This window comes from Crinia signifera, chromosome 3 (genome assembly GCF_055691185.1).
Source record: "Crinia signifera chromosome 3, ASM5569118v1, whole genome shotgun sequence".
Lineage (NCBI taxonomy): Eukaryota > Metazoa > Chordata > Amphibia > Anura > Myobatrachidae > Crinia > Crinia signifera.
The window spans coordinates 77,902,275-77,926,039 of NC_139219.1; the positions used below are offsets into that span (position 1 = coordinate 77,902,275).

General features: G+C 43.5%; 1 protein-coding gene across 3 annotated transcripts in view; it reads left to right on the forward strand.

Moving 5' to 3' along the window:
* The window catches only part of LGALS8 (galectin 8), a 42,166-nt gene extending 32,065 nt beyond the window's left edge, over positions 1 to 10,101 (forward strand). For all 3 annotated transcript variants that reach the window (XM_083176090.1, XM_083176088.1, XM_083176089.1), the window contains one exon: positions 8,588 to 10,101. In XM_083176090.1, coding sequence (XP_083032216.1) covers positions 8,588 to 8,737 — 150 coding nt within the window. In that variant the 3' untranslated portion in view covers positions 8,738 to 10,101. The remainder of the gene's footprint in view (positions 1 to 8,587) is intronic.
* The last annotated feature ends 13,664 nt before the right edge of the window (positions 10,102 to 23,765 follow it).

Here is a 23,765-nt window from a genome sequence, read left to right on the forward strand (position 1 = left end):
TCCAAACCGATGGGCTCTGAGACGCCAGGATCTCCCACACCAAGGAGGCCAGGACCCTGGCCTTTGTCTCTGGTAGGAATACCCGATGTAGATGGTTATCCAGGACAACTCCCAGGAACTGGAGTCTCTGTGACGGCACCAACTGAGACTTTTTTAAAAGCCAACTGTGAGCCTGCAAAAACCTGATGGCTTCTGCCAAGTGACTCTGCAACTTTTCCACCGACTCTGCTTTGAACAGCAGGTCGTCCAAATACGGAATAACAGTAACTCCCCTCAGTCGGAGGGCCGCCGCCATTACTGACATTATTTTGGTGAATACCCTTGGTGCTGTGGCCAGACCAAAGGGCAGCGCCTGGAATTGCAAATGCAGGTCTCCTATCACAAACCTCAAGAGAGCCTGATGTTCCGGATGGATTGGCACATGAAGATATGCGTCCTGGACATCCATGGACGCCAAAAATTTTCCCTGGTCCAGGCTTAGCAGCACAGACCGTAGAGATTCCATCTTGAAATGGTCTACCCACAGATGGAGATTCAAGGACTAGATTTAAGATTGGTCTGAAAGACCGTCTGACTTGGACACCAAAAACAGAGTGGAATAAAAGCCTTTCTTCCACTCCGCTCGAGGGACCGGGATAACCACCCCTTTCTCTAAGAGAGATAGAGCTGCCGCCAAAGGAGCAACACGGAGCCGCGACTCCTTTTGGCAGTGGTGTAGGAATGAATCTTCTCGGAGGAAGACCTTTGAAGGGAATTCTGTAACCCTGGGATACAATGTCTAGCACCCAGGAATCCCGGTCCAACAATGCCCACGCAGCCCTGAACCATCTCAGACGCCCCCCCACCTTGACCACCGCTGGGGTATTACCCAGGTAGTCACGCGGAGAGCTTGTCCTCACCTTTGGTGCTTGGTTTCTTATGAAAGGAACCGAACTTTGACTTTGGGGCCTTGCCCCTGGAGGACTGAAACTTTCCGCTAAAAGACTGTCCTCGAAAGGACGCACCTTGAGGCCTGTTTAGCTGCAGGAGCCGGCAGGAAGGCACTTTTGCCTCCCGTGGCCTGCTTTATAATTTCTTCCAGCTCTGAACCAAACAATTTTCTTTTAAAAGCTAATGCCTCTAAGGCCTTTTTTGATTCATTATCCTCCTCCCAGGCTTTAAGCCAAAGCACTCTCCTGGCATTGACAGACACTGTGGATACTCTGGAAGCCATTTTGAGAGCTTCCTCCTCAGCCTCAAGCACATACTCCGCAGCTGCTTTAAGCTTTTCAGCAAGCAGCAACACACATGGATCAGCATGTAAAATTGTACACAGGTCATTGGTCCACACAATCATGGCCTTAGAGACCCAGGCTGATGCTATAAGAGGGCGTAAAGTGTAGCCTACCCCCTCAAATATTGCCTTGAAGTTACCTTCCAACTTCTTGTCTACGGGGTCCTTAAAGGCTGCCCCCCCTGGACAGGTAGCACAGTGGCTTTAGAAAGCCGTGCCACAGAAGCATCTACCACCAGAACTTTTTCCCAGAGGTCTGCATGAGCCTCAGGCATGGGGTATAGACTTAAAAATCTCTTAGGCATCTGCAGCCTTTTATCGGGCGTTTTTCAAGCCCCTTCCAATAAATCCTGTAAACCTTCATCCGCAGGAAAGGTAACAGTTTCCTTATGCTGCCTTTTAAAAACACCTTTTGCAGGAGTTTTATCCTCCACAGACAAGTTCAAAGCCTGTTTAACAGCAGTAATCAAATCCTCCACCCCTGAGGCCGAGGAATCCTCAGAGTCGTCACCCTGATCCCAGGGGATGTCTGTGTACTCTCCCTCCTCTTCAGCAACAACCAATGGCACTGAATAAGACCTTTTAGGGGTCCCCACAGTATCACCATCAAATTTGTCTAACAAATCATTAAACCTGCTGATCCCCTTAGCAGTATCCTGCATGACCTGTAAGAAGCCAGTATCTGCCTGGGTCAGAGGCAAGGAGCCAGAGGACTGCTGAGATGATGACATAGGTCTCGGGGAAGCTACCAACACATCACTCTGCCTGTCCAGCAATTGCACTAAGGCAGTGGTTCCCAAACTGTGCGCCGTGGCTCCCTGGGGTGCCTCAGGACACATGCAGGGGTGCCCTAGGTTGGTAGTCCAGGACCAACTCAAATTATTAATGGTTAATTATTTATAAGCAAAACCAGTGCTGGTGGCTGCCAATCATAAAATGTGTACAAATAGAAGCAATTCCTGCCCTTTTCCACATAACTGACCCTAAGAATCGCATATAAATCCAATCTAATTAAAAAAAATTTGGCCTAGGGGTGCCGCAAAAAAAATTCTTATACTCTAGGGTGACGTGATTTAAAAAAGATTGGGAACCCCTGCACTAAGGCATTAACAGACCTGCCCAGGGCACTGGCCCACGCAGGTTCCGATTGCTCTACCCTCTGGGGTTCACTCCCCATGGGTCTCACAGCAGCACAAGTAATACACAAGCCCCCTTGGCCATCTGCTCAGGGACAAAATTCAGAGTACAAACACTGCAGGTGCTCAATGCATTAAGGGCTCCCTCCCCCAAAGCCACAGACTGTTGCTCAGACATGATGTAAAATTAACACAGTCACAGCGCAAAATGTACAGGCGTTTTATACAGAGCCAATGTACTCAGTCACTTATCTGTCTGAAGCGCTCACAGTGGGGAAAACGATGCCCAGGAAATCCAATCACTCTGCCAGGATCTGTCAGCCAGCTCAGCTCCGCTGCAAGCGTTCCGAATGGCGCCAAAACAGAGTGAGGGAAGAGACCAAGTCCCTGCTGATGCGGGGTCCGTGGCTTTTGGCGCCAACCACCCCCAGACAGCCGCTCCCACTGCAGGATCTCCAAGTTCCAGTGTCTCCCCCTCTGCTGGGGACCAATGGAACATGCCTGTAACACACTGCTGTCCTCTCATATAGGAGCTCAGTGTGTAAGCTCCGCAGAAAATGGCCGCCGCCATCACGGAGCACCTGTCCCCCATGATCCCCACCTAGCGCGAAGCCGGTTTCAGAGCGCTCCGGAGCCCAGGCAGCTTCTTAATAGAAGCTGTAAGCGCTGCACAGGGAGACCAGACAGCGTCTCCCCTGTGCACAGTGAGCTGACAGGACGCGCTTCTGTCAGCTCCTGCTGCGCTGTCAGTGTGAGGATTCAGTGAGAATCCTCTGAGTCCTCACACTGTGCCTACCTAGCTAGTGTAAAAGTTAATAAAATAAAAAACTCCTAACTAACTCTAATCCTTTGGCTGCTCCAGCAGCCCTTTAGAATAGCACCCACTCCAGTGGGCACCTAACACGAACTGAGGAGTCTGGGATGCAGAAGGGAGGAGCCTACCCTCCAAAAGCTTTAGGATAGGTGCCTGGCTCCTACAGACCCTTCTACATCCCAATGTTGAGCTGTGTCACCAGGACCATTGAAAGAGAAATAGAAATGAAAAGGAATGGGGTTTCAGAGGGCGCTAGAGTAACACACCAACTTAGATAAATTAATTGAATACAAAGACAATAAAAATTGTAAATTAGCATAAAAGTCACCCTATTACGGGTGTAACGAATACAAGCAATCTCAAATATACAACTCTGGTGGATTGATATAATTGTTCAAAGCAAATATTCACAAATAGATAGACAACACTGGTGGGTTGATCAGTTCAGAATGGAAAGACCAACGCGTTTTGTCATGTTCATGACTTCATCAGGGGCAATGGAGCAACTGATACAGCTATGTTAATCCGAATCAAAGGTATCCACAGTGAGTTTCTCATTGATACCAAGATAAGCAAAGGTCCACAGTAGCCAAAGAACGTGATTTTCTCCGGAAATATAAGGTAATGGGCTCAACGAAAAAGAGGCCCACACAATAATGGAATCCAGAGGGGATGTGCAAATTGCATAGATCCACCACAGTGATTTCATAAAAAAAATGCCCCTAAATTGCTCTGTGTGTATGGGCCATAGTCATAGCAGTGTATGGTCCCACACGTTGCTATCACCCGCAGTTAAGACCCAGCATGCTGGATAAATCTAGTTAGATCGCCGTTCAGGGCCAGTGTTCTCATCGGAGAACATTGGCCCTGATAGATCGCACATCGCTGACACATCGCTGTGCATTGCTGTGGGCTGAGCGATCTTGCTGATGATCTAGCAAAATTTTACCGTGTGTGGGCCCCATAACAGAGTGTATTGTGGCATATTTGCAAACATTTACAATCCTCACCATAATGGGAAGGATTATCTATAAAATAAAATCAAGTGCTGATAAAAATTATGCTATCACATTTCCTTCCTCTACACCCCCGCTCCCCTTATATAAGTACAAAATGATTATACTGTCCCCCTGTGAAGTTTAAAGACACAATCCAGATGCACACTTGTGTGCATTTAGTTCATCTGTGCATTGTGTGCATTTAGTTCATACATGTCACAGGAGGAACTAAAGATTTGCCAGTTAAAAAGGGACACTGAAGTCTAAAGAGAAAAAGAGAGAGAGGGGAAAAGAAGAGAAATAAACAAGTGCACAAGAGAAATGGGATGCAGACAGAAGGGAGGTAGGAGAGCATGGGAAAAGAGACATAGGTGACATACAAGTGCACAAGAGAAATGGGATGCAGACAGAAGGGAGGTAGGAGAGCATGGGAAAAGAGACATAGGTGACATTCAATTGTTTCCACCCATCCCACCCCTTTCTAAAGAGAAAGAAAGTAAAGCCCCTTACACACTAGAAGATAAAGTGAAATATATATCATTCAGAAAGTACAGATTATTACCTGTTAATAGGCTTTCCTCTACTCCACCATGGCAGCATACTTCTGGGTTACGCCCTCTTGGGTAGATATCTGGAAAGGAACAAAAAGACACTGCCCCTATATAAGGACCTCCTCCCCTTGGCTCTGTGTCTTAAATTATAAAGCTTCATACATCACTTAAATACACCACACGGGTTAGGGAAAATGGCTGCCATGGTGGAGTAGAGGAAAGCCTATTAACAGGTAATAATCTGTACTTTCCTGTACCTCCCCATGGCAGCATACTTCTGGGTATACCCAAGCAGTTTATTTCACTGGGTGGGCACATGATACATAATACAACAACAAAAAAAGGATACGGTTACTTCACCATCTCCATCTGTGGTATATATAGCTTCTCCAGTATACATTCCTTCTATTGCACTACTGCACTTAATATTTTTCTTTCCATACTGGCATCCTGCGATGCCCTAACGTCCACTCTGTAATGTCTGGTAAACGTATGTGCAGATGACCAACACGCTGCTCTGCACACTTCTTCTATTGATGCCGACTCTTTCTCTGCCCAGGACGCTGCTAAGGCCCTGGTAGAAACGGCTATCAGCCCTACTGGAGTCTCCAAATTTCTAATCTTATACACATTTTAATCCATCTGGCACGAATAGCCTTTTTGATTTCCTAAAGGATTCCACTCTACTTTTATAGGCTTTTAAAACCCTAGTCACATCTAGGTTGTGTAGCCTTTCTTCCTTAGAATTTTTGGGATTCGCACAAAACGAAGGCAGTATTATTTCCTGGTTGAGATGAAAGCTGGAACCTACCTTCGGCAAAAAGGTAGGGTTTGTCCTCAGCACCGCTTTATCTTCGAAGAAGTTTAGGAAGGGTTCTTCTACCCACAGCGCTTGGAGCTCGGATACCCTCCTTGCCGATGTGATAGCCACAAGAAAGACTACATTAATAGTAAGATAACTGATCGATATTTCTTCTATTGGTTCAAACGGTGCCTCCGTCAACACGTTTAGGACCATGTTGAGATTCCATGGGGCCAATGGATTATGAAATGTTGGTCTGATCTTTTTGATTGCCTGTATGAATCTTTGTATGTACTTGTTATCTGCAATTTTAATGTCCAGCATTGCCCCAATGGCCGAAATCTGCACCTTCAGTGAATTTGCCGCCAACTTTTTTCCAGCCCCAGTTGTAAGAAGTCGAGAATGGTTGGTATTAACCTTGGATTTCTGTTATTCTCCTTACAAAAGTAGACATATTTACTCCGTATTCTATAATAAGTAGTCAATGTCGACACCTTTCTTGCCTTTAGTAGGGTGTCTACTACCTTCTGAGAAAAGCCTTTTACTTTTAGCTTCCTGGTTTCAGTAACCAGGCCGCCAGGCTCCAACTGGGTGGCTGATGCTGATAATACCGACCTTGTTGGATTAAATCTCTTTGATTGGGTAGTACTCATGGCCCGTCTAGTGCCATCTTTACAAGTTTGGCGAACCATGGTCTCCTTGGCCAGTACGGTAATATCGCTATTACCGTGGCTGTTTCTCTCTTTATCTTGTTCAGATGTCTGTGAATAATTGGAAATGGAGGAAACGCGTACGCTAGTTCCACATTCCATTTTGCCGTCAGCGCGTCTGTCTGCCATGCTGTCGGTTCCCAATGCCTGGAGATAAACATCGGTACCTTCGCATTGCTTGCTGTCGCCATTAGGTCCAGCTCTGGTACTCCCCATCTTCGTGTTAGCTGTACGAATACTTCCGGCGACAGTTCCCATTCTCCTGGGGCTAATTTGTACCTGCTCAGAGCGTCTGCCCTGAAGTTTTCTTTCCCTGCAACAAACACCGCCGTCAAGTTCCTGACATGAAGTTCTGCCCATTTTATGACCATTGCCACTTCTGCCATCAGCTTCTGGCACCATGTACCTCCTTGTTTGTTTATATACATAACCACTGACTGGTTGTCTGATCTTATTACCAGGTCTTTGTCCCATAGTAAATCTTGAAATGCTTGACATGCCATACAGTAAATACTGCCCGCATCTCTCTCACATTTGAATGTTCCTGACTCATTGCACGGTTCCATTCCCCCTGTGCTGATTTTTCTTCGCACACAGCACCCCAGCCTGTTCCGCTGGCATCTGTAGTTATTATAACTTGAGGTCTGGTTGGGAATGACCTTCCCTTGGTTAGGATCTGCACCTTTGACCATCAAAGCAGGTCTGAGACTGCCCCTTTTGATAGGTAGATCCTCTGCTTTCTGTTTTTTTGCGTCTCCATCCCACTGACTTAAGAAACAATTTTGCAGTGTTCTCATGTGAAATCTGGCCCATTGCACGGTGTCTAAAGTTGCCGACATAAGACCCAACACTCGCATGCATTCTTCTGAATACACCGCCTTTTTTCTTAACAGATTTTTTACTTCCTCTAACAGCTTCAGACGCCTGTCCTTTGTTAACTTTATTATCATTCTTCTTGTATCCAGAATGACTCCGAGGTATTTTACCTCCTGTGCCAGTTCTAGCTGACTTTTCTGACAGTTGATCAGCCATCCGTGTTGTTTGAGGTAATTTAACACGATTTGTGTGTGTACCACTGCCATCTCTTCTGTCTGTGCCACGATTAGAAGGTCGTCTAGATACGGCCAAATTGATATACCTTGTATCCTGAGATTGGCCACTAGTACAACCAATATTTTTGTGAAAGTTCTTGGAGAGGTTGAGAGGCCGAATGGCAGCGATGTGAACTGGTAAGTGATTTGTTTTATACGGAATCTGAGGAACTTTTGATGCCCTATGAATATCGGGACATGTAAATAGGCGTCTCTTAAATCGATGGTGGTTAAAAACACCCCTCTTTTTATGTCCGGCAATATGGATCGTATCGATTCCATCCTGAATTTCTTCACGTGGACATAAGTATTTAGCCTTCTTAAGTCTAGAATAGTCCTGAACCCCCCCGAAGGTTTTTTTACTACGAAGAATCTTGAGAACCACCCCAGATACTCGCACTGTTTGATATCTTCTGAGCATGGAGGTCAATTAGGCAATATAGCCAAGCGACCTGCAGGTTAAATGGGCCCCAATTACGTCACTGACCAATATCGGCAGCTAACTACAGTATATTGGCCGCGGCCCCTGTCAGCTAGTATGTATGGGGCTTGAGAGTAAAAGATTAAAAAAGGGTAAAGGAGGAGGGTGATCAAGAAATTGAGGAAGGAGAGAAAGCCTGAGAAAAGTGAGAATGAGAAAAAGAGGGGGGAGGTGAGTGCACTGTGCTGAGTAAAGAGCGTGGAGAAAAAAAATTCAGACAGTGGCAGGGACAACAGCTAGTCTTAAATATATAATTAAGGACTGAGCAGTATAAATACACATTAACTTTGTATAACCGAAAAGATTTCATATTTTTAGCACACTTAGGGGGGTATTCAATGTGGGATCACAGCTGTCGATCCCCGCCAACAGCCGTGATCCAGGCCCGTTTGCGGTCAGATCGACCTCATAACGACAGACGGGATTCAATGTCCCGCCTGCCGATCGGCGCAAAGGGGGCGTGGCTGCGAAACCGGACGTGGATTGTCGATCTGCGGCCCAGATAACAACAATCCACGTACGTTATCGGCCGTGATCCCGCATCAATGCTGTCGTTCATGGGAGCTGCCGCTATTTCCCACGTCGTAAATAGCTGCAGCAGATTGCATACCCCCCTTACATTTTTAAAAGTGGGCATAAATGTATTCTGCTTTTCTGTAATCTGGTAATAATGTGCAAGGTTCGGAGAGGTTGTTCACACTGTTTAATCCTACTGTTTCTTTTCTTTGTAGCTCCTCATACACTGTGAAGCTGATCAGTTCAAGGTTGCCATAAACGGACAGCATCTTCTAGAGTATAAGCACCGATTCAAAGACTTAGCCAACATTAATGAGATTTCCGTTAATGGAGACATCCAACTGTATGATGTCAGGGTGTGGTAGAGAACAACATGGAGGAACCTGATGCTTTTCAATGATTTATATGCTTCCCACTTAGCTTCTTATATTCTTAGTGGATAATCCAAGGGTTCCAGATCTACTGATAAATCCAGATAATTTTATGTTACAGAAATATTTTGTTGAGCACTAATCCGAGAGAAATGCTGAGTGTAAAATTGTATATAGAATCAGGATGGGTCTCCTGACCTAAACAGTAAAAAATAGAATATTGTACATGACCATTTATGTTTAGGTCTATAACTGAAGGATTATTTTCATAAATGAGGCACACTCTATTGAATCTGTTTTGCAGTCCGATATCATGGTTCCTTTTTGATTTTTTTGACATAATGTAGTTAATGTTAATTCCGTTTTCTTTTTATAATCACCAAGAGAATAAATTCCTTCCACCATGCCTCCAGCATTCCATACACGGTGCTATAGACACTAAAGTCATATGTTCAGTTGAGGCACATCTATCAGATAGTATCTCTGTTAGTATGATCTAATACCAACATATGAAACATAGTAATAATAGTTAAGAGGCCAATACATCAGTCATCTTTTGTTTTAACTATCCCATCTTCCAATGATTCGTAATCCGCAAACACAAACATGTCGGACAGTCTCAATTTGCCACTTCCGACCCTAAAATAATCTGAATTGTCGGGTTAGGGATTATTAACATGCTGAATTTTGCTGATCTCCCAAGAAATTGATGATAATCAGAGTCCGCCAATCTGTGAAATGGATCGGCATAGAAGAATTGCTATTTAGCAGGTATGATCATGATGGCTTACTTTTTTAGCTTGCGTTTCAGCTTGCACACTAGTTAAAGCTTGGCTGGTAGCAGTCGGTGTGTGACAAGATGGGTGCGGTTGGCCTGTCCTGCTGACACTGTCCTGCCCCCCACATCCTCTCTCTTCCTAGATAAGAGTCTGGGCAACCTCAGAAAGTCATACTGAGGTGGTGGAGAGGGGGGGGGGGGGGTAGCATAGGCAAAACCATCTTACATAAAAGTGTTACAAGGAAAAGTAAAACTGATGCAACCAGCTTGCATACTGCTCCCAGTCCCTCTCTGCTCACTGAACAGTACTCACTGACACTGTACAGAGCCAGCTTGGTTTTCAGACTCTCCAATGCACATGCTTAAATCTCTGATGGTTTGCAACCATATGGTCATGCCATCGATTGTTCATCCTTTTGCCTCCCATCGATGGGTGACACACTGATGACTAGAGACATGATTATATGCAATGCAAAAAGCTTGAAATATGCATGTAAATATGCTTGAACAATACTTAAAATATGCATGAAAAGTGTTAAAATATGCTACATTTAATAATAAAAAAGTCATTTGTAACTTATTTATTTAAAAATCAGCATACAATTTGTAAGCAGTAGAATAAAATATTGATAAATAACTATCATTTAACATTTTGTTGCTCTTGAAAACAGAAACAATCAGGTACTGTTCCCAATGTTCGGTAGTAAGATTGTGTCTTCTTCGATCACTCAAAATATTTTTATAAGTGTAAAAGGACCGTTCCACATCCACTGAGGTAACTGGGTAGTATCTGAATTTGGGTGCTGTGTTGGCACTTATTGTTTCTGGCTAAAGTTTACCTGTCCCATTAATAAATCTATCAATTTGACACAAAGGTTCAAAGCCAGGGTTTTTGTTCAAAATGTTTTCCAATTTTTCTTTAAGTTTACACAGGAATACCTCTGGCAATGTGGAGTTAATTTGGCCGATTTTATTCATTAACTGAATAGATTCAGTCAACGCCAAGCCTTGAGTTTCCAGCTTTTTAATAGGAGTTTCCTGATGGCATCCGCCCCCAACTGACTTTTATTAAAATGGATTGGCAGCCTAGAGCAGTGTCAGATGTAGCGTACATCCAAGATCCCCCACACTGAGCACATATTGGCCCGGCCTGCACACTCTACCACTACCTGGCCAGCAGCAGCAGGGCAAAGCAGTGCCCTGATTTGCGGGTGGGAAGGGGAAAAACTGAAAAATATGCACCATTACTAGATTAGTGAGAATGGATAAAATATGCAAATGCATATAATACTGTCTCTACTGATGACCATCCCTACCACTTGGCTGTATTACTCGCATTAATGCTATAACTATAATAGATGCCAGCTTAAACCTTTAAATGGTAATTGGATTACATTTTCCATTATAGAACGATATATATATATATATATATATTTTTTTTTTTTTCCTGTGTTACTTTTTGATATGCATAAATTGAGAAACAAGCCCAGTACAGAGCAAGAGATGGTACGTATAACCCACCTTGCTTTCATTTATTATTTGTTGTACACCACTTCTGCACTTTCTGTCATCTGTTTGCATAGTATTTTTTTATATCATTCTTTTGAAATATAATACCTTACTTGTAATGTACAAATCTGTGCTTTTATATAATTTGAATTTCATTTTGCATTTGCTGCAGTAAAATAACTTGTACATATCTTTTTTTTTTTTTTCAATTGAATTTATTGGGGATTTTTTCTTTCTTTACATAAAGACATTAAAAACATTCTTACACGTTGTTTGTTATTCCTTTTCTATACATTAATATTTTTGGTACTTGTGAGTTATCTGGACGCCCGATTTTTTGATTGTATGCCTTAAGTTAAGGCATACAATCAGATGCGATGCGATATCGCATCGCATCGCATCGCATGCGACCATCGGATGCGATGACCCGATTTTTCCATAGGAATCAATGTTAAAATGATTCCTATGGAAAAAGGGGTCCTTTTCATACCCCTACTATCCAAGTGGGCATGGAGTTGGATATAAACCTGTGGCGAGCGTAGCGAGCCACCGAGCCCGAAGCGTGGCGAGCGAAGCGAGCCCCGCGAGGGGACGGTATTCCGTGTCCCCTCGCGGGGCTCGCTACGCTCGCCACGCTTCGGGCTCGGTGGCTCGCTACGCTCGCCACAGGTTTATATCCAACTCCATGCCCACTTGGATAGTAGGGGTATGAAAAGGACCCCTTTTTCCCATTGAATTCCATGTTAAAATGGACTCAGTCCATTTTAACATTGATTCCTATGGAAAAATCGGGTCATCGCATCGCATCCGATGGTCGCATGCGATGCGATGCGATGTGCCCGATCCGACCCGATTTTGAAATCGGGCGTCCGGATAACTCACAAGTACCATATTTTTCACAAAAGTTACCTACGTATAGAACAAACATACAAAAAAACTTCAATACAATTAACAATACAAAAAAAAAAAAAAAAAAAAAAAGCTGTTGAATTAATAGCAAGCCCATTTGTGTTCTCTCTCTTGCTTATATACATCAATTATTTCACAGTTACTTCAAAGCAGGGTGTATTAATTATTATGTTCATATTCTAACCTTTATCTCAACCACAATTAGGCACATATTTATTTACCATACTTTAGAGACGTTAATTTATAGTGTTATCTATATTATAGGTCTAGAGAAATCAATGCTGAGTTAAGTGTTGAGGGCGTCTGGTTATATAGTAAGTTGATTTATATTATAACTGGAGGATATCCATTCTAGGAGTCAAAGGTGTTTTGAGGTCATATCGCTACACAGGCATCCTTCTATTACCATTTAGATACTAACATCTAATAAAGTGTTTTATAACGTGCTAACATATTAGTTACAATCAATCGTGTTTCATTAAATAAGTGGTTATTAATCTTTAACCATTGTTGTGTGCCAATGTACATATATTATAAAAAAATTTATATATATATTTTTTTTTTTTTTCCCTTTCCAGTTCTTTCTTTTCTTTTTTTTTTCTTTTCCCTTTTTAAATTACGTGGTTAACGTTGAATAGCTGGAGTTTCTCCATCTGTGCCAAATCTTTAAATATATATCTATCTTATTTCTCTTTAAATACACAAATTTCTCCTGTGCAGCGGTATAATTTACCACCCTGACCCACTCCTCAAATTCTGGCCCTTCTACAGCCATCCATTTCCTTGCAATAACTGCTTTGGCCAGGGCACATATATTGATTACATACATCTTATCGTGTTTGTCAAGATTCATATCCATACCGGCCCCCAGGATACAGGTTTTTGGCTCCAACATGTTCCTTGGGATTCCTGTTGCAACCAACACTTGTATTACTTTCTTCCAAAACTCATTAATTGTTACACAGTCCCATATCAAATGCCAAAACGTACCACTCTCGGCCAGACATTTAGGGCATTTAATTCTCTTTTTTTTAATACGTGATAGTCTGGCTGTAGTCAGGTAGCTTCTATGCGTGATAAACAGCTGTATCTGTTGAATTTTTAATGAATTTGTAGCCATTGATACGCTCTTGAAGGTCCATTGCCATTCTGCCTCCGTGAAGGTCCCCACATCACATGCCCATCTTGCTCTTAATGCGCTAAGACTATCTTTATTTTTATTGTCCAATAAATGATTATATATCCTTGACACCCTTTTATTTTTATTTTTGCTTCCTTCCCTTAGGAATCTCTTAATCGGGGATTCTACTAGAAGGGGATCCTTATTACCGAATTTAGATCTTAATGCACTTCTAAGTTGAAGAAATCTAAAAAAAAATTTGCGGGGTATGCTAAATTCTTCTGCAAGTTGTGCAAAGGACTTTAGCCCCTCCGGGTTATATAGTTGGCCTATCGCGTTTATTCCATACGGCCCCCAGGTTATATCTGGTTGTAACTTAGTAAGTTCTGGAAAATATCTATAATCCGCTAGTGTGTGCTCTGGATCTAGTCCCGTTTGGCCCAGTAAATTCTCTGCTTCTCGCCAGATCTTTATTGCCTGTATTACCATGGGGACATCTGATTTAAGGGGTTTCCCCTTTAACAGATGTTGTGTTAGGCTGCAATTGGTAGGTAGTTTCCTGTTCCTCAATAGTAGTTTAGCGAGATTACCTCCCAATCCATCTACTGTCCAATCTCTCAGATGTTGCAGTTGGCCAGCCAGGTAGTACAATCTAAAATTAGGGAGGGCTATACCACCCTGCCCTGTTTTTTCCATTAAAGTTTCCAATTTTATTTTAGCTCTGCTGTTATTCCAGATAAAGGAGGTAATCAGGCTATTCATCCTATCAAAGATGGCCATTGGCAGATACACAGGAGACTGCTGCAGGATATATAGGCATTTTGGCAGGATAATCATCTTAATCAGATTTACACGGCCGTACATTGTTAAAGGAAGTTTACTCCAGATCTTAAACTTTGTTATCATATATTGTATTAATGGCTGGATATTTAATTGATTAAATTCAAAGGGCTCTCTACTAATCCATACCCCTAAGTACTTAAATGTCTCCGTCCATTTAATTTTCAAATCCCCTTGGTTCACATTTATAGGTGTTTTATTTATTGCTAAAATGCTAGACTTAGCTTCGTTTATTGCTAACCCTGAATATCCACCTATTATTTTGATTATTTGCAATATTCTGGGTGCCGACTGGGTATAGTCTCTCATGAATAGCAAGATGTCATCAGCATACATGGCGACTTTATCCGATGAATACCCATTGTCATAACCAACAATTTCACTATGGTTCCTGATAGCACATGCCACTGGTTCTATTGCCAAGGCAAATAAATAAGGTGACAGTGGACATCCTTGCCTTGTCCCTCTACAGAGGGAGAAGGGGTCCGATGTCCACCCATTCACTGTGATTCTTGCTTTCGGCTTTGCATATAGTGTCTGCACCCATTGGATATATTTTGGGCCAAAGCCAAATGACCTTAGCACTTCCCACAGGTAGGGCCATTCCACTGTGTCAAATGCTTTTATTGCATCAATTGACATTATCGCTGATTTGTCTGTCTTATTATTAGGGTTTTGTATATGACTAAATACTTTTCTAATATTTATTAACGTAGACTTCCCCGGCATGAAGCCGGTTTGATCCGGGTGAATGATCTCATCAATGGTTTTACCTAGCCTGTTGGCCAATATTTTTGCTAGTATTTTTGCTTCTGTAGGCAGAAGAGATATGGGCCGGTATGCGTCCATTTCCTCGCAGTTTTTACCTTGCTTAGGAATAAGTATTATTCTTGCCTCCATAGCTGATTCAGAGCATTCACCCGCATCAAAAAATTTAGCAAATATTTCCGAAAGAAGCGGTGCAAAGAATTCAGTGAACTCTTTGTAGAGCTCTATGGGGATGCCGTCCAATCCAGGGGATTTCCCATTTGGTAATTCCTTGATGGCTCTTACTATTTCGTCAATCTGTATATCTGCTTCTAGCTCTTGACAGGCTAGGGTGGGAAGGGTAGGCAAACCAATCTTATTTATATAGTCATGTATCTGGGTCGAACTACTTGCTATTTTAGATTCATACAGGTCGCTATAATATTTTTTAAAGGCATGGCCGATGTCAGGGGTGTTGGTGCGCATTACTCCACCTTCATCTTTTATTCTATATATTATTGTGGATGGCTTATCAGCATTTGCAAGAATGCCATACATCTTCCTGCCCTATCTGCATTGTTATATAGGTATTGGGCGCTTTGATTCATACACCTAATGTTAATTTCTTTAATATACTCCAACCAGTGCTCTTTAGCTGCTACCCACTTATTTTTGGATTCCTCTTTACCGTCTAGCAGGAATGTTGCTTCGTATTCGTTACATTTGTTTTCCAGTTCTGTTATCGTTTGCTTATTGGCTCTTTTAACCATACTAATTTTTTTCTTAAGTATACCCCTAAGGTGGGCTTTAAAGGTATCCCAAGTGATGTTTGCTGGTGCTGTACCTCTATTTATCTCCCAAAACTCCTCCCATGTTTCTACAAGGCCAGCTGTTATCTCGGGGTTACTTAACCACATAGCATCGCATTCCCAAAATTTATTGCCCCTTTCCAGGTTTTCATTCAGATCCATCACTAAAGGTGAATGATCTGAAATACCCCTTGTTTTGTAATCAACATCCCTTACCAATGGCAACAAGGATGAGGAGATTAAAGCAAGATCAATTCGGGAAAATGCGGTATGCGTAGCAGAAAAGCAAGAGTACTGTACTTTGTCTGGGTTTTTTTCTCTCCATGGGTCGATTAATCCCATTTCCTCTACAAATGTACGAAATTTTCTAGAGCTACTGTTGCTACTTACTCCTGTTGTTTTTTTACTCCATCTATCCAAATTTACATCTAGGACGTTGTTAAAGTCCCCCAAACAAATTGTAGGTACAGTGGGAGTATGTGCCACAAATTCAACCATCTTAATTAGGACGTCGAATGAAAATGGTGGGGGAATGTACACTGTTAACAATAATACATGTTGATTATTCATAACACAATCCATAAATATGAACCTTCCTCCTGGGTCGATTTCTATCCTTGAGTGTGTAAACCCAATTGTTTTTTTTACAAGTATGGAAACCCCACGAGCCATAGAGGTGAAAGGAGCATGGACGGCAAACCCCACCCATGACTTTTTTAATGCCAGTAGTTTCCCACCTGTAAGATGCGTCTCAGTCAGACATATGATGTCTGGTTTATAACCCTGGATATGACGCAGAACTAATGACCGTTTTATTTTGTCATTAATACCTCTAGTATTCCATAAGAGTAACCTTACCATAAGCTGCTGTTACATATTTACCCTGCCATCCCAGCTCCCTCCAACTCCATTGGCCCACATGTATTGCCATCTTATCTCAATATCTCTAAACCAATTCAACAGCGTCAAAAAGACAATAAAACAACAAGAAACATATACCCCCCTCCCCCCACCCTGTATACCTACCCCCCTTGGCATACTTCTAAAGACCCCCCCTCACCCACCACCACCCACCACTGTCAATGCTAACAGTTCTTCTTCTTAGCACTGTAAGGCTACTATCCCAATGACCACTTCTTGCTACCCAGGCCGTGATCCCCTCCCCCTCCCCCGGCTATTACAACTTTTTATTAACAGCATTAACAGCCCCCCTGTACCCCTCCTGAAACACCAGCTACTAATTTATGATATTATGGGGGAAATTTACTAAAGGAAATTTGTAAAAAATAGGTGTATTTGTATTTAGAAATACACTTATTTTTGACATTTACTATCCCGAAAATACGGCAATTTGTATTCGTATTGATAGAACATCAATACGAATATGAATTGCCGTATTTTCGGGATAGTAAATGTCAAAAATAAGTGTATTTCTGGATACAAATACACCTATTTTTACACCTATTTTTACACCTATTTTTTACAAATTTCCTTTAGTAAATTCCCCGCTATATGTTCACTTCACAGTAGTTCGCAATAATCTAGAACTCAACCAATAAGAGTCACACGGGTGGATTTATCAGGCCAGCTGTCTTCTGGCTGGAAATTTGATGTCAAGCCATTCCCCAGCCTCTTTGGTTGTGTGGAAAAATTTAGTGTCATTGTCAATAATGACCCTTAATTTTGCTGGAAACTGCATCGAATATTTAATGTCCAGGGCCCTTAAACGCTTCTTCACTTCCGCAAATTTCGCTCTATTTTTTTGTACCTCTATTGAAAAGTCGGGGAAGGCTGCAAGTTTACTGCCTTTATATTCCAGCTGGCCTTTTTCGCGCGAGTATCTCAATATTGCATCGCGATCCTGGTAGTTCAAAAGTTTGAAGATAAGTGTGCGCGGGGGAGCACCTGGTGGTGGGGGTTTTGTTGGGACTCGATGAGCCCTTTCAACTGCAAGTTGAGCCGAGAAGGATTCAACGCCATAATTATCTTTTAATAACTGTTCAATAAATTTCGGTGCATTCTTCCCCTCTTCTCTTTCTGGTAGCCCAATTAATCTTATGTTGTTGCGTCTTAGTCTACCCTCGGCGTCGGTCAGCTTAGTATTTATGTCACAAATCTGATTAACCAGGGCATCAACTGATTTCAATACTTTAACATTTGCATCCTCTAGATTGGAGATTCGGGCCTCAGCCTCTTTCATTCTATCTTTTACTGTACCAATGTCTTGTTTTATCTGCTGTATATCTGACTGTACGTCATTAATCTTCTCGAGTAGTCTATTTTCGCTGCACGCGATAGCATCTAAAATCTGTTGCAGACTTGAGTCCGAGGCGGGCGCAAGCGTGCTGAGGGGGTTATTTGGTCCTTTCACTGGGGTGGTTTGTGGTGTAGATGTGTTAGATGCTTGTGATGTATTGCCAGTTTGCGTTCTGGCGTATTTCTCAAGGCGTGCTGCCGCAGCAGTGTTGCCAGTTTTTCCCATTTTGCAAGCAGTTATCTACCCAATCGGTAGTACTGATAATGACTGTCCAATCTATTAGAGTAGTGTGATAGAGCAGGTTGGTTATATTCAGGCAAGGTCAGTCCTGCCAGTTCTTGCAAAGCTTCACAGTTATATACAATGTCTAGTTCTGGTTCCCTCCACAGTGACAGCAAAACATAGCAATAAGTGACGTATAGGTAAGAGTCTTACAGCACTCCTATATTTTCCATTCCACACCCAGAACAGGATAAAGAAAGAAAAGCTCTGTCCAGATATAAACAGTTTCTACAGCAGGCTTCTGCTATACACCCACCTCAGCCTGTATTGGCATACACGCTTTACCTTTGTACTGCTTTTCACCCGATTCGGTTCAGCCTTTCTGGGTCTTTGCCTTTAGTCACTCACCGCGCTTAGATCTCTACACGGGAGTACACAAGACTGGCACTGCCGACCCCTTTGTCGCGAGAATCTCTTGTTGATGCAAAGGCCGTTTGGGGGACACTCAGCCGCCGTCGCTCGATCTATCTGCTGGCTGGTTTAACAATGCAGCCTCTCCCTCCTCGGCTATGGATTTGGCCTCCCACAGTGATCCGCAGGCTGGGTCATATACGCAGGGTCACCAAGAGTCCTCCTGCCGATCGGGCAGCGTTTCCCGTATCGCGGGTATCACTGAAGCTGATCACTCGCTGATTCTGCTGCCGTGTGTAATGTGCTCCTGCCGCGTGCAGCATACAACGCCGTCAGGACTCCGGCTGGCGCAGTTCTCCCACGTCACCGCGACGTTCACTGTTTCGTGGCCGGGCTTGTGCTCACGTAGCTGGGGGGAAGGGCAAAGCAGGCTCCCTTACGGATGTCTCGCCGGGGGATCAGGAGAGCTCACTCCTCACTCCTGCCTCTCCGTGGCCACGCCTCACCCAACTTGTACATATCTTTACATTTCTGCTATTCAATTTCACTTACATGCTGGTCTGCGTGGGCTGCATTTGCATGCACTTTGCAGGATACAGTGTGAGGACACTCTGGCAAAGGAAGTTTCCACATCAATGGAAGGGAGGGATAAGTCCTGAAGAAAACTACCAATATCTGCCATGGATGGTCGGGGAGTACTAGGGTTGTCTTTCAAATTGTATAATTATGAGTAATATTAAGCAAATGTATCAGCAATCCCAACAGGATTAGACACCATGAATGACACCTTCAGAAGAGTGTACAATGTGTATTCGTTCTCTAGTCTTACAGCCACAAGGTTTACGAGCCAATAAACATCCTCCTTTATACTTAGGATGTAGAATTTTTGGTTGAGACGCTGTAGATTGCAGTGGACTTCATTGAGGGAAAAGGGTGTTGACCTTATCACGAGCAGGAAGGCGTTGTCGAAAGAGAACCCTATTTGAGGGATCTGCTTCATGTGCCACCTTCAATTTGTCTGCTTCCAACTATACTGATGCATATCGCTGTTTATACTACCATTTAAGTCTAGAAGCAATCTGAATCGTAGAGCCCCTGACTATGGCTTTCACTGAACACCAATGCGTGAAAATGTATGTCTCTTCAGGGCAATTTGATTTGAGATATAAATCTATAAGGACCTCTGTATGACCTGTTGAGCCTCTAGCTGAGTAAGAACGTGCGCACTCAGTCTTCAAGAGCCAGGAGTGACTGAAAGCTTACTGACATACCAATCGAGAGCGGGGAATGGTCAGAGCACGTTATCGGCAATATGTCTATTTTACTGATGAGTGTAACGTCCATGTAGCTACCAACACTGTCATTCCTACAGTATGATCTATGGACATGGGAGTAGAACATATAGGGCGAAATGTAATAGGGTGCGATTTTTTAGACAAAAAAAAAATCGCACCAAATCGCACCTTTAAAAATCGCGTTTTTTGCTGCGAATTCGCATATGTAATGAGATGCGAATTAGCGGCAAAAAATGCGATTTGCCGCGATTTCGGGCGATTTTCAGTCATGAAAATGTGCGCATTTTCAGTCATGAAAATGTGCGCATTTTCATATATGCGATTTTGGGTAAAAAAATAAAATAAAAAAAAAAAACGGCGTGGGGTCCCCCCTCCAGAGCATAACCAGCCCCGGGCTGAAAGAGCCGGTCCTGGTTTCATAAAATCACAGGAACAAACAAGTTGGGGTTCCGTGCATTTTATAAAACCAGCACCAGGCTCAAGGGCCGGTCCTGGTTCCCAAAATACGGGGGACAAAATGACTAGGGGTCCCCCGTATTTCAAGAACCAGCACCGGGCCCAACCAGCCAGCAGGGTAATGCCACAGCCGGGGGGAGACTTTTTATACAAGTCCCCCCGGCCAAAGCATTCAGCCCTCTGACCGGTCAGCATGGGCAGGGGTCCTGGGGGAGTGGGGACCCCCCCAAAGAAGGGGTCCCCCCCCTCCAGAACTTACCAGCCCATGCTGAAGCCCGGGGCTGTCCTCGATGCCCCTGGGCTGTGGGCATCGAGCTGATTAATTGTGTAAAAAAATAGAGAAAATCCTATTGTGTATTGCTGTGGAACTATGAGTCCCAGCAAGCCTGCACCACATGCAGGGACTTGGAGAACCACAAGTCCCAGCATGTGGGGCAATAAAGGGCCCGCTGGGACTAGTAGTCCCACAGTACTACAAATAGTTAAAAAAGTACACAAACACACTGACAGTACAAGTTTAATACACACCAAGCCCATTCATCCATACTCACCTATGTTGACACGAAGCTTCGGTCCCCTTGTCCAGTAGAATCCAGAGGGGAGGCTGTGGAGAGAAATCATACTCACCACAGACGTCTTCAGCGCTTCTCCGGGTGCCCAGCAGCATTCTTCCCACGATCACCGTCCTCCGGTGTTCTGTTGACATCTGAGGCTCCGCCCCCCGACCGGGACTTAGGCCCGCCCATCAGCCAATCATGGTCCTGGAAAACCGGCATGCCGGTTTTCCAGGACCACGATTGGCTGATGGGCGGACCTAAGTCCCGGTCGGGGGGCGGAGCCTCAGATGTCAACAGAACACCGGACCGTGGGAAGAATGCTGCTGGGCACCCGGAGAAGCGCTGAAGACGTCTGTGGTGAGTATGATTTCTCTCCACAGCCTCCCCTCTGGATTCTACTGGACAAGGGGACCGAAGCTTCGTGTCAACATAGGTGAGTATGGATGAATGGGCTTGGTGTGTATTAAACTTGTACTGTCAGTGTGTTTGTGTACTTTTTTAACTATTTGTAGTACTGTGGGACTACTAGTCCCAGCGGGCCCTTTATTGCCCCACATGCTGGGACTTGTGGTTCTCCAAGTCCCTGCATGTGGTGCAGGCTTGCTGGGACTCATAGTTCCACAGCAATACACAATAGGATTTTCTCTATTTTTTTACACAATTAATCAGCTCGATGCCCACAGCCCAGGGGCATCGAGGACAGCCCCGGGCTTCAGCATGGGCTGGTAAGTTCTGGAGGGGGGGGACCCCTTCTTTGGGGGGGTCCCCACTCCCCCAGGACCCCTGCCCATGCTGACCGGTCAGAGGGCTGAATGCTTTGGCCGGGGGGACTTGTATAAAAAGTCTCCCCCCGGCTGTGGCATTACCCTGCTGGCTGGTTGGGCCCGGTGCTGGTTCTTGAAATACGGGGGATCCCTAGTCATTTTGTCCCCCGTATTTTGGGAACCAGGACCGGCCCTTGAGCCTGGTGCTGGTTTTATAAAATGCACGGAACCCCAACTTGTTTGTTCCTGTGATTTTATGAAACCAGGACCGGCTCTTTCAGCCCGGGGCTGGTTATGCTCTGGAGGGGGGACCCCACGCCGTTTTTTTTTTTTTACTTTAACTTTTAGCCTTTTTTTGGACAGAACCATGCACAGATCACACAGATTTGTGCATGGTTCTGTAAAAATCGCCAGCAAGAAGCTGGTCTATTTTTTTTGCGTTTTTTGGTAAGGTCCCATATGCGACTTTAGAACTCGCATCCTATTACATATGCGAGTTCTATAGTTTACAATGGGAAAACATCTGGATGCGATTTTCAGTGTGACTGAAAATCGCATCTTTAAAATGTGCGATTTCGCGGTAAAAAGTGCGCTTTTTACCGCGATTTTTAACCTATTAAATGTGCGATTTTCGGAAAATGTGCGATTTCGGCCGTTTTTGACCAAAAATCGCACATGTCTAAAAAATCGCATCCTATTACATTTCGCCCATAGTGTCTAATCGAAGGGTTTTTAGTTCTCCAAACATCAAAATAACGCATTTTCAGCTGAGATTTGACAAAAATGAACAGAAGGATCTCGAGCATAGTCTGAAATGTGACCTCTTTTAGGATGTGTTCTTTCAGCTCTAGAAACTAATACCATGTTAAAATCTCCGAGGATTAGGAGAGCACCTCTAACATGCTTCTGGACAATACTACAGAGATTCCTACAAAACAAAATTTGCTTGGGGTTTGGTGCATACAGTAACAAGAGTCTAAAGTAGTCTCACCATTGTCTTAGTGGCCAACCAAAATCAGGTAACGCCTACAGCATATAGTGTAGATCACATAAAGCATGGATGGGGAACCTTCGGCCCTCCAGCTGTTGTTGAACTTCACATCCCAGCATGCCAAGCTACAGTTTTAGCATGGCCAATTAGCAAAAATGTACCATGGCATGCTGGGATGTGTAGTTCAACAACCGCTGGAGGGCCGAAGGTTCCCCATCACTGACCTAAAGGGACAGTGTTGATTAAGTAACAAATCCGGACTCATCGTTTTGGCCAAAAAAATTAAAATTCCAAAAGTTCCTCTTTCTCTGCTTGAAACTTTAGGTACACATCCAAAATGTATTGCTAAGTTGAAATGTTTTGAAAAAGGAGAGGGAATTGCATTCACATGCATATTCAAGTTTCTTAAGCCCCGGACCCATCGTTTTGGTAAAAATAAATTGGAAATTCCAAAAGTTCCCCTTTCTCTGCTTAAAACTTTAGGTACACATCCAAAATGCATTGCTGCGGTGAAATAAGTTGATTCTGGGGCATTGTTTTGAAACAGGAGAGGGAATTACAATTACATGCATATTCAAGTTTCTTAAGCCCCGTACAAGGGCCGGACTGGCCATCTGGCACTTCTGGCAAATGCCAGAAGGGCCAGGTGGGCCGATTTTGGGACCAGCGTAGCACTATGTGAGTGTGAGGAGGGATTCAGGCTGATTCACTTACCACCAGCCTGAACGGAGGAACAGAAAAAACAGCGGCACATGGGATTTGTAGTTTAACTGTTACTGCTCAAACTCTGAGCAGTCAAAGATTAACTGCAAATCCCATGATGCCTGTCAAAGATGGGCACCGCGTAGCTAGACAGCATATAGGCTGTCCTGCCTGTCCACACTGAGCTGGATGAAGGCGGAGCTACACAGCAGCCTGCACAACATGTGAGGAGGAGGCCGCTGCAATAAAGATACTGGGCCCACCCAGTAATAGTGTGGTGAGGTACTATATATATGTGTGTGACAATATATTTTATATGCATGTGTACTGTGTGTGGCTGTACATAGATAAGTGTGTGACTATTTGTGACTGTACATATACAGTATATGTTTATATGTTTTCTACTATTTGTGTGTCTATGTGTATGTGTGTAACTGTACATACTGTATGTATGTTTATATGTGTATGTGTGTAACTGTACATACAGTATGTATGTTTATATGTGTTGTACTATTTGTGTATGTGTTTAACTGTACATATGTATTATATGTGTTGTACTATTTGTGTATGTGTGTAACTGTACATATGTATGTTTATATGTGTTGTACTATTTGTGTATGTGTGTAACTGTACATATGTATGTTTATATGTGTTG